Source organism: Dermacentor andersoni, chromosome 1 (genome assembly GCF_023375885.2).
Source record: "Dermacentor andersoni chromosome 1, qqDerAnde1_hic_scaffold, whole genome shotgun sequence".
Lineage (NCBI taxonomy): Eukaryota > Metazoa > Arthropoda > Arachnida > Ixodida > Ixodidae > Dermacentor > Dermacentor andersoni.
In genome coordinates this window covers 48559568-48572068 of record NC_092814.1, presented here as the reverse complement: position 1 = coordinate 48572068, position 12501 = coordinate 48559568, and the positions used below count along the sequence as shown (strand labels likewise).

The window sequence follows — 12501 nt, the reverse complement described above, 5'->3', positions numbered from 1 at the left end:
CATATAGAAAAAAAACAAAAAACAAGCACATAGAAAATATGCCTCGCTTTGTTCCACTGCTTTCATATGAATCGCACCCGCACCCATACCACTACAAACCACATTCGTTGTTATAAGCAGTCAGAACTATGGATGCCAAACATTAGGATAGCAGTTACCACTAGTATTAAACAAATTATCTGAGACATACATTGACATAAACAATGTCAGTAGCTCCGCCTTGCATGAATTCTTTATGTTATAAGGTTAGACACCTCAGCACCTCTTCCTTAAATATAATCAGTCCAAAATGTCCTTAATCTCTTTTACAAAACAATGTTCTTTTCAATACTCTGTTTGTCAACTACATACTAGCCATGTCTTCGTATTTTTTTTCCCCTCAACTGCGCAAGCTGATATGCAATTTTCTTTATTTTATACTGTGCAAGTTCAAGTGCATTTCCTTTGTTATTCATAGCTAAAATGGTCAATCGTCTCCTGCTGGTGCCTGCTGCAAAAAGGAGATGGAACCTAATCAAGCGCTTTCACTTTTTTTCCAACCTCCTCCATCTTAATCCTTTCAGGCATCAATGCATTCTGTTGATTTAAAATTTAATTTCACCACATTCCTTACATCTTCAAAATCATAAAAATTGTACTGCAGAATACAATAAGAATTTTCAATTCTTTAGGAAGTTTTGTCAAGTTTACAGAATGTGCACTCGACACAAGAACTCACTACAGGAACATCAGGTATGAGAACATCAGCTATTTCATGTCTAGCAGGCTTGAAAAGCACCTATCCAGCCACTTGAAAATTATTTCTGACGCAACATATTGTGAAAAACGATTGGAGAAATGAACCCGCTGCATACAGCAACCTACTTACACCGAGCAAAAATACCCAACCACTCATACCACTCATCTTACTAAAATATTTTGCACATTTTCTTCAAGCTTGCAGCACAACACCACAGAGAAGTGTTTCAACATGTATGCCGCATATCTTAAACTTCACTACTTCCATCAATGCTATTGCTGTTGATGCACAATCTTCGGATACACAATTGTGTACACAGCACCTTAAAGGGTTAAGGTACTGATGGCAATAAAATGCATTGTATTGTATTATGAGATTTTACCTCCCAATGATTACCCTCTGATTTACCTCTCAATGATAAATAACCTGGCAAGGGAACAAGAGTTAAAGATCACAAGTCAGCCTCTAGAGTCTGTGGAGGAGTACGTTTACCTAGGTCAACTAATCACAGGGAACCCGGACCATGAGAAGGAAATTCACAGAAGAATAAAAATGGGCTGGATCGTGTAAGGCAGACATCGTGAGCTCCTGAATGGGAGTTTACCGTTATCATTGAAAAGGAAAGTATACAATCAGTGCATTTTACCGGTGCTGACATACGGCACAGAGACTTGGCGGCTGACAAAAGAAGCTTGAGAACAAGTTAAGGACCGCGCAAAGAGCGATGGAACGAACAATGCTAGGCAAAACTTTAAGAGACAGAAAGATAGCAGTTTGGATCAGAGAGCAAACGGGCATAGACGGTATTCTAATAGACATTAAGAGAAAAAAATGGCACTGGGCAGGTCATGTAATGCACAGACTAGACAACCGTTGGACCATTAGGGTAACAGAATGGTTACCAAGAGAAGGGAAGCGCAGTAGAGGACGGCAGAAGACTAGATGGAGTGACAAAATTAGGAAATTTGCGAGTGCTATTTGGAATCGCTTGGCACAGGACAGGGGTAATTGGAGATCGCAGGGAGAGGCCTTCGTCCTGCAGTGGACATGAATAGGCTGATGATGATGATTATTATCAAGATTCGCATAACTCCTCCCACATCATGGTGGTCTGCAAGTTATGACTTTAAGATCTCCTTATGCTGTGTATGAGTCTACAATGTCCCTTATGAGCAACCAAAACACAGCAGCACAATGACTGCTATATAACATACCATGCAGCTATTGCCATAGCACTACTGCAGTTCAACCTTGTCAGGGGTGGTCTGCCCAAAGTCATTTTGGAGCAATTTTTGGAGCAAGTAAAATTGCGTTTTAGAGCAGTTCGGAGCAGACAAAATTGCATTTTGGAGCAGTTTGGAACAGACCAAATTTCATTTGAGTCATTTGGAGCAGATAAAATTTCATTTTGAAGCACTGTGGAGCTGGCCAATCTGAATTTTGGTGGAATAATGGAATATGACAGCACACTTTGAAACAACGATGAAACACAGAATAAACCAACACGAAGCACGTAGTAAAAGAGCACTTTTCAGCTATAATGTACTAGAATAGAGAAGAGTTAGTCGAGCGGTGGCACGGCGCATGCTTTCCTGTAAAGCCGAAAACATCAGTGGCACTAAAATCGAAATATATATTCCTGCGCCGATGCTTATGATAGCAGAAAATGTTCTTGAATTAGGCGGTCCAATCAATGCAGTAACATAATTTCTGAGTCATCATATATGTCACCGCATACCCAGAGAGCCTGGGTTGGAATAACATAAAACTACCATAATTTGTTTTTATTGCAATAGCGATTATATGGACACTCCAGGCAAATTTCTGCTGTCGCAACAATGTTCCGTATAAAGTCAAGGGGCGATAACATTGTTGCCATGCGCCGTATGCTGTATGTGCGAGTGAAAGCATGCGAGGGTGACCTGACGATGGTGGCTCAATCTCGTGTGCGCTAGGGAGGAAAGTGGGGAGGAAGCACGCTGTTTTGCACTGCGCGTAAGGCACTGGTGGGGGAGAGGAGGGCAGGGTTTTACTCCGGCAGCTGCTGCGTATGGCACGGCCTATCTTGAAAACTATCTGCAATGGGGACAGAGTGCGAGTGCTGATAGCTTCGTGTGCGCTGTGTTTTCGCTGCTTGGTTCGCGTTGAAGCAAGGCAGCACAAAGGGCAATTTGCTCGTTGCTGCTGCCACACTTCATCACTTCAGCGTTTTAATAGCAAGTTTCCGCAGTCGTTGAGCGAAATGTTTTCAGGCTTGGTTGTGTGCGCTAACACCATACTTGTTAATTTAGTTAGTAAGTGAATGTTCACAAATTAATATGGCCAATAGAACAACTATCCTTACTTCGTATAGCTGTCTACTAATTTGCTATCGCAAACGATGATTCGTCTTTCAGCCTAAACTGATACTTTTTATTGCAAATTCACCATTAGCCTTCCACGATAGGTCAAAATGGCTCAGGCCTCACCCATATGGGCATAAAAACAGATTGGAATAGTTTTATGTTGTACTGGCCCTGGAGCCAGAGACGCCTGTCCACTGAACTCGCTGTAGCGCATGCCTCCCTACTATCTAGTTCGCATGCTGCATCCTCAGCCTACCTTTCGTTGTTTTGCACCTCAGCTAGGGATCGCTCGGCCCATTCAACTGTATTCTAGCACGCTCTAAATACAGCCACCCTGGCCGTGCCGACAGCAGCGACAACAGCCAAGAGTGGCCACACGTGCGCCGGCCACTTGCTGGAAGCGCGGAAAAGTCCGGTGTTATTAGCGAAAAAATTACGAGAAACATTGCGAGAGCCGCTGTCGCGTGGTGTGCGGAATGTGAATGGCTGCACTCTTTTTTGGAGAAGGAATCCACTTGCTGTTTGCGACCACTGTCGAAGCACGCATGCCGAAGCCATTCTGGCCCAGCGTGGCGCAATTTAGGTCAATTATCTGTGTTTGGCGCAGTTTGGCACAGGAACTGGCGTTTGTATCAAAATGGCACAAGTGCAGTAGTCCCACTCCTGACTTGTTATAACGAATCCACGTTTGACATGAAAAGTACCTTCATTCTATATAGTAATTCTACATAGTAATATTAGCAAAAGAAACTAAGAATAAAAAATTTCTCAAGTATACCAAAAAGAAACTCAAGGGTGATGCCTATGAAAGATCAGCAAAGGGTCTCCTGCTAATTTTGATCACCTGTCAACAGCATTTCATGTCGATTACATGCCACATTAAGAACATTAAATTGCACATAAAAAATACGAAGATACTGTGACATTGTTCAGGCAAAACGCATATGCAAAATTTGTCATTGCAAAAACAATAACTTGCAGAAAACATGATACACAAGCTGAAACAAAGAATGTGTAATTAGAATAACACAAACATGTCCCAAATTTAAAATTTACAGAACTGGCATGTAGGCAAGGTTTGCAAAGCAGCTTGTTGTTCTAACACGAAAAATAGAGATGCAAGGAAGAGATCTCCATAACCAAGAAGAATAGAGAAAACACTTACGTGACAACTGATAATGTGCTTGCATCCCAGATCTTGCAGGTCTTGTCCCCAGATGCAGTGAGAATCTTGGTGTTGTCAGGACTCCAAGCGACCTGTAAGAAGTGCAAACCATAAGAGCAAACAAAATTACTATGGATTGAATACCCATTCTTTCGTAAACAAAAGTACCAATGCTTACAGCGTAGATGCCACCACTATGCGCTGGAGACCCAAATTCACCAACTTTTTCATATGTGCTGGCATTGTAAAGGAACATCTGAAAGAAAAACCAGAAATATGTTAGCACACTGTAATACCAAAAATAGTGACTAAAAAATTTATGCATGCATCATACCATAGTAGAGATAAACTAGGCTGACCTTTCCATCAAAGCCTCCGCTTGCAAACAGTTCACCATTAGGTGAAAATCGAACAGACTGGACAAAACGAGCATGGTCCTGAGGAAGAGAAATGCCTGTTCAGTGTTTTTGAAAAGCAGAACAATACTGTTTGTTGTGCATACAGATTACATCACTACCACATATAATGAATGACACCACACCATCATTATCAGCCATATTAATCCAAAGTGAAAGAAACAACAAAAACTGATTAGCATAACTACATCAAGAGAAATGGTTCATACAAGTTCATGTAAGACTTAAATAGCAAACTGACAAGTCTGTTTCTAATTCAGCAATATTTGATCATTTATTCACTTATCACATTCCCACATCACTTAATGATGGAATAAATTAAATGGAGTTAAACAAAATCTACAAGTTGAGGAATAATCAAAAACAGGTTGTCAACACTTGTTCAACAAAAAAATTTGTTTATCAAATCATAATTTATCAACCATTCCCAACATGCCAAAATAACTGAGGAACTATTCGAGATACATTTAAAAAAAAAATAATCCTGAAACGAACAAATACTTCTTTGGATCGAATAGTCACAACATTACAGCAACTCCTGCACTTGAGAAAGCAATCCAAAGGAAATTGTTTAACTGTTGCATCTTCCCTATGTTTAAGGAGTTCGAGACATATTTTATGAAACACCCTGTATTGTTGCTATAGCAATTATATGGACGCTCGAGGTGCAAAAAAACGCCATCATCGCCGCCGTGTTCGTGCTGTCCAGCTCGATGGCGCATGCGCAGCTTGCACACAGAGGGTTAAAGGGCCTCCAGAGACGCAGAGCGCATTTGGCTGTAACAATGACGAAACGATGCCATCACACTATCGTTACACTCAATCACCTCGACCTTGATGGCGGAGCAAGAGCAGCGTTTTGCCCTCCACTGCTGGCATGAGCGTTGTGCACAGGTCACTATAAGCACACTAGTGTTCCTGCTGAGTTGCTGTGCGTATGCACTGCTCTAAGTTTCTGAGTGGAACGGGCAGTAAACGTCAAGGTGTTATCTAATATTTCACTGGGCACTGACTAATGTGGACGATTTCTCATGCACCATCGAGGTACAACAGCACTGGCGATGTTCACCACGCCGGTGCTGTGAGCCACCTAGTAGCTGTCAGGGCACTGTTCCTTCTACTTAGCAGAAGTTGCCTTGCGTGCTGCGTCACGCCAACATGTCGAACACACATATAACTAGAACATCGCCCAAGTAGTCCAAGCGCAATGCTAAACCTTATTAGCGTGCTGTCGATGCTTCGTCCTTTGGGCAAAACTGCACAATTATTTTTGTAAGAACATTTCCATTTGAATATCTTATTAACGTCTGTACACACAATCTACAGAAGAACCCACGTCAAGGCGACTGTAGTGATGTGTTCATTCTGTAAACTGGCTAACAAAAGAGACCATAAAAAAGGCATGTTGCTCACTATTTAAGAGCTAGATTGCATTTGACTGACTATTATGATTGAAAACTGCAAGTTTAAACTTTTACAGACAATAATGGCTGTATGTCATCATAATGGAATATGCTGAGCATAGACAAAACACGACAAACAATGGAGCCCTAGTTACATTAAGATGTTCATCAACTAGCCCACGTAATGTTATAGGGGTTAGTGAAACTGGACGATAAGTGGAAATGGCACATCGAGGTCGCCTTTTAAGAATAGGCACCACATTAGCGTGTTCCAGTCTTTACGCAAAGTGGTTTCTTCCACAGATTTACATAGCACAGGTGTAAGCATCTGAACGCCATGTGGATACACAATAAAAGCAAAGTAATGGGCATGCTGCTAAGTCCCTTATCTATCAATACACAGAAAAGCACAATTGCCTTCTATTCCTCACGAGTCAAATTATGTTTTCCATTAGTTAACCACATAGATAACCACACTGTTATGCAGCATCAGGAGCTGTTATGCCAGCAGAAAAATATGGAATCAAATTATCTATTAAAATTGTCTGCTTCCACTTCTTCAGTGCAGATAAGATGGCCTGCGTGTTTCCAAGCAGAAACCAATGCTTCATTTTTATTGTTCCTTGTAATAAACTCACATATTCTCTGGGACACCATTGAATTGTTGAATTAAATTCAGCCTTGCCCAAAAGCACCTTGCAGTGCAAACTTGCATTTCTCTAACCTGCACAGACATGCCTTTCTGATAAACTGAATGTAAGTCCACTGATTTATTGTGCAAGTTCACATGCCTACTAACCATGGTTTACCACTGCTACATTGCAGTGGCATCGCCTATGATAACACTTACATGCCATGATTTCAAAAACGTTCATTTGATGATTACCCCGCAGCTAATGCATATTTTTGCTTTCAGACAACATGTCGTATAATTTTTATACTGTAAGCCTTTTTCATGCCCATACAGCAGGAGCAATTTAATCCAGGCAAGAATCTTCTGCGCACCACGAGGGAATACATACGAGGTGCTACCCAAAAGTTCGGAGAATTTAAATAGTATGTGCGAACTGGGTGTAGCACACATTTCTGCTGCTAGATGTGGCGAGCACTACACTTTGTGCATCAGTGTGCCGACAGCTGCACAGCTGAGAGGATGTGTTGGTTTGCTTAATGATTTTGCAACGCTATGTTTTACTGATTCTGCAAGTTTTTTTTCAACAAATATGAACGACTTTAAGGAGCAAATTATCTGCATAAAATTTCATTTCACACTTAACAAAACTGAGGGGGAACCCATCGTATGTTACAGGAAAATTACGGTGTTGATGCCATGACCCAAATTGAGATTTTATGGGGTATAAACGCTTCAAAGCTGGCCGAACATCTGTTGATGACAATGCGCGTTCTGGACACCCACGAACGAGCACGGCATGAGAAACGATAAAAATCTCGCACGGCTATCCACCCAAATCGCAATTTGACAATAAAGGATGTCTGTGATGTTGTAGGACAGTAATACGGCACAGCTGATGTTGATCTTGAATCCACAGTTCAGCGAATTTCTCTGGTACTTTGAATGTAAGACGCATTTCTGCCAAATTTGTGCCAAGACTGTTCAGCGATGAACAGAAGCTCTACCGTGTTTCTCTCCATACAGAACTCATGCAACATGTCAGAGATGACCACAGCTTCATCACCAATGTCGTAATTGGTGATCAAACATGTGTTTGCAGTTATGATCCTGAAGCTGAACACAGGTGCCGCAGTGGAAGTTGCCCAATTCACCACGGCCAAAAAAGGCACGTCAAGTTTGTGGCTATGAGAAGTCCATGCTGGTTGTTTTCATTGACCTTCCCGGAATTGTCCACAAGGAACTTGTACCTCCTAGACAAATCATCAATAGTAAGTTTTACTGTGGGGTTTTTAAGTCCTTAAAAGAGAGCATTCAGCACAAACGTCCAGAGAAGTGAAAGAACAACCGACTTTAAAACACCGCCCAACGCACCTTCTCACACATTACTCGTTGACGAGTTCCTGGCTTCCGAACATATCACAGTGCTTCCGAACCCATCCTAATTAGCTGACCTTGCCCCCTATGACTGCTTCTTGTTCCAGAAAATTAAATTGAGACTGAAAGAGCATCGGTTAGCCCAGTTGAGGTCCAGTCAGAATCGCAGGAGGTCCTCAATGCACTCACACCAGGTTTCCACGGATGAATGCAATCGTAGGAATACATGCTCAAGGTGACTAATTTAAAGGGGACAGTGCAGACGTCGTGTCTCGAAGCGTGCGATGCCACACTGTCTGCATATGCATGGGCATGCAAATACGAGCTTGCACGCGTCCGCAAGCGTTCGTGTGGTCTGGGCCGAGGCTAGTGGCGGTGACGACGTAGAGTGAGCTCGGCATGTTCATATTAAATAAATGCTGTTATCATTTCATGAAAGCTGTCCTCACGTAAGTTTATTTTTTCTGGGTTCGGCCATTCGGGGGTCAGCTTAGAATCGGGTCTGGCCTAGATAAAAGTAAATACGGTATGTACACCTTAGTCGCTCTCATATGGGCTCAGATTTTCATCTAAGCATCATTTCTTCACTTGCATCATGATTTTTGCACCCATCTGCACGACACTGGCTAAGTTACACCGCCCAGCAGGCACTCTAAAACTTACACAGCAACTCCTAACATAGTGCCTGAATTACATAGTGTGACAAAGGCAGATCAGTTCAAAGGAAGTTCGCAAGGAGGAGGACATGTCATGAAAGGGAGTAATTATTGTACACCCAAATGATGCACAAAGCTACAAAAGAAAGTGATACGGGTTTCTCAAAAACAAAAACAAAAAAATCCCTGCAGTTTAGCAAAAACTCGTCACGGTCAGGGATTTGAACCTAGGACTATCCCCTTTTAGGGACATTGCTCGGCTTTCCTTCCAAGAAACCTGCATGGGCTTCCATTGTAGCATCGTGCTACATTTAGGTGGATGACAATTTTTTCCTTTCATGGTGTGACAAGAAAAATACTGCAGCATATCAGAGCATAAGCTTTTGCAGAAGCATGTCAGAAGTTGCACTCATTTTTTTATAGACAGTGCTGGCCCAGTTAATCACGTTTTTTGTCACTCATGCTATGCTCATTTAGAGGTGAAAGTTACAGCCATGCTATCACCATCAATTTCAGTGAGCAGTGTTGCAGACTTCCGCTTACTTATAACCATGCCTGCCAACCTGAAGATTCGGAAATTCGTAAAACTATTGCGGCTGGGGGGGGGGGGGGGTGCGCGGTGTTAGGAATGGCCTGCTGAGGTGGCAACATTTTCTCAGCCAGCTGCAGCTGCGAGCGTTGCGAGCTTCCCCGAAGAGAACGTGGAAGCCTTCAACACCTGCCGCGGTGACTCGTTTCGTAGGGGCCGCGAGGTGCCGCGTCAACAACCCCTCGGCACCGCATGACTAAACGCGATCACCTATTGTTAGTGAAATCGCCAACGCCTTCACAGTTCGACTGAAGCAGGGGGATTTCCTGAAAGGAGATGCCTTGCGGTGTCTTTTCACGGGCCTTTGAAGACGCCAGACAATGGGCTGCGGCGGAGGCCACTGTGCGAGGTCCGCTCTAGAATTTAGAGGCGCCGGCTGGGGTCGGGCATGAGCACCTGGCTACGGGGACGCAGGACAATGGACAACACGACGGCCGCATTGCGAAGGTCAGCTCCGAGTGCTGCAAAGGTCGTCGGCCCTCGGAGGGGGCACTAAAACCTGTGTGTGAGTGTGTGCATGTAAAACGTCCCGCAAAGAGGCGGCTTGTTTTCGATGACGTCGAACGTTCTGCCTCACCTAGGGATCCAGGGAACACGAAGTGTTTAAAAATGGCTGCTGTCGGCTGCTAGTGTGTGCTCGTCGTCGTGCTCTGTGCTCATCAATGTACTCGGGAGCTGTGTGCTCGTTTGCTGTATGCTTCATCTTGCGGGCTCCATTTGGGAGTCACGCTAGACTGTGTAAATGTATCCCATGTTCAAATGTAAATAATGTAAATAAATCCTGCTCGCCTAGTCCTGTCGCCCCAAGTTCCTCCGATTGTCCTACAAGCCAGACTCCAAATCTTACAGCGGCAGCACTTTTTTTTTTAAGGGACTTGCCTTTTGCGACAAGCTTACTCACATTTTCACAACAGCAAGTGAAATCCGTGTCTTGGAGTGTAAAGAGTGAAAACTCCACTCGGGCACAATTTATTTTTGCAATGATTTTGCAGTTACCGAATTTGCCTTCTTCAGAAACTTCTCCGTGTAGGTTTGCTCAAAGCAAGTACCACTCTGGTGCACTTTGACCATCAGCAGACTTTCGAGTGTTCTCTCAAACACAGACGAGCAAAACTTTGTTCGAGTTTTGTTTGCAGTGCTGAATATTCTCTCACATTCAGCATTGCTGCGGGGAATGGAGAGAATACCCAGCATAACCAGTGAAATTCTGTGGAACCCAAGTGATCCGTTGACACTTCGAACGCTTCCTAATTGCGACCACTGCACGTCGCACCTTGGCTCGTTCAATATGTTGACTGGAACCTGATATGCTTGCAAGTTTACAATTACAAGTTACCCTCCCTTATAGTCTTGCATTTTCTCCTCAACTCGTTCACCGAGTGATTGGAGCTAAGCTCCGCCTTCACTGGCTCTGCGTCATGATGGCACGTCATGTCGTCAACTTAGGAGTGCGCATGCAAAGCCTCTCGAAACTCTCCGCCAGCTGCTTGGCAGCCAACCCCAAGCGAGAGTTGAAGCAGCGTGCGTTGCGAGCATTCTGTCGCAGCACCGAACGTGTCTGGTATTCTGGTAACCACAGGTGAGCTGGGCGGTTTGGCGGAACGGTGAAGGCATAAACTCAAGCTGATGAAGGAACTTAGCATAGACGTACGTGAGCTGCCTGATCAGTCTCCACGGTCCAAGCACCGGTTGATGCAGAGCTTAACCAGCCAAACGAAGAGCTAATATTGCTCTAACCAAGTGTAAAACATTCTAAACATTTACAAAACGTGTTAACGATTGCACTCCTGCGAAACATTTACACCAGCAGCAAAAAAGAATACATTTCCTAACTGCTACTGTGTGTGGTTGAGCTCTGTGCCACCAGGTGGCTGCACCATACAGACCATTCACATTTGTGCTTCTGCTCATCCCGTGAAACGGCACGGTCAAGCGGCCGGGCCCTGTCTCCTTGCGCTTGCATTTACCCTGATACCGGACTCACGAAACGCTATTGCGTTAGTAATCTTCTGGTGTAAAGTGATGGCCGCAAATACGCAAATCCTGGCACTGATCGGATAGCGGCAGTCCGATGCGCTGCAGCCAGTCCGCTAGTTTGCTACCTTGCAGAGGGACACGATGTCGTAGCTTGACATATTGCCAGTCACTACGTTTGCAGTCAACAATGCAACAAAATCGTATCATAGTGCTCGCGAAAAGACTGAGACTGACTCTGACTGCGGAGCACTCGTCAAAATGGAGCATGTTGTAACACAAGCAGATGATGCTTGCTGTGTGCCGCAAGTGCTTAAGTGTAGCGAGAAATTGTTCTTGTTCTTTCTCTTTCTGTTACTTTCTTTTTATAGAAACAAATTAACTAACATTTCAACTATTACGAACATCATTTGTTCACCACAAAGGTGGAACAATTGTTGATGACGCGCCCTGGGCAGGGCGCGTCATCGTCAACATATCCATTCCCAGCAGTGGACCTTTCTTGGACCAGCCTAGCCTGATCTGCTAGTAGCTCCGCAACACAGCAGCAGATGGCGGTTGTGCTTCACACATCCAGGGTCTACGAGGAACGAAGTGTGATGATTTGGTTTCATGGAGCAAGGGACAAACGCCCATCAATATCCACATGGAAATGCAGCCCATGTATGGGGAAAGGTGTCTCGCTTTGAGAAGTGTGAGGTGGTGGTGTTGCGAGTTCGCAAAAGGCCGTGAAGACTTGCATGACAATGAGCATTCAGGGAGGCCACGTGCGTCGCTGACTGACGACAGGGGCATCTCAAATTTAGTGCTGTAATGTGACAAATGTCTGAACCGGTGTGTGGACTAAGTGAAAAAAATAGTGTAAGGTATGTAGACTAGTGCGTATATTGATAATTACTTCTATATACATTATTTTGGCTAATAAAATATAGGGGAAAGGACTTTCTGATTCGCCCTCATGGAATATCAGCTATTCCCGTCTACCCTCTGATCCCCACCGCTCTCTTCCTGTCTCAACATTGGGCCTAACATTTTTTGTTCGATCGCTCTTAATGCAGTCCTTTAACTGTTCTTGAGCTTCTTTTTTAACTTGCAAGTTTCTGTGCCATATGATAGCAACAGTAGAATGCAACGTTTGTACACTTTCCTTTTCAATGACAGCGGTAAGCTCCCATTCACGATTTGGTAATTTTTCATATGCACTCC

At 43.8% G+C, this 12501-nt stretch overlaps 1 protein-coding gene across 1 annotated transcript in view; it reads right to left on the bottom strand.

The window, feature by feature from the left end:
* The window catches only part of flr (actin-interacting protein 1 flr), a 46610-nt gene that overhangs the window by 23907 nt on the left and 10202 nt on the right, over positions 1–12501 (bottom strand). Inside the window, exons 6-8 of the mRNA XM_050194525.3 lie at positions 4609–4686; positions 4428–4505; positions 4250–4341 (exon numbers count right to left, since the gene is read on the bottom strand). Of these exons, the coding sequence (XP_050050482.1) occupies positions 4250–4341; positions 4428–4505; positions 4609–4686 (248 nt within the window). The remainder of the gene's footprint in view (positions 1–4249; positions 4342–4427; positions 4506–4608; positions 4687–12501) is intronic.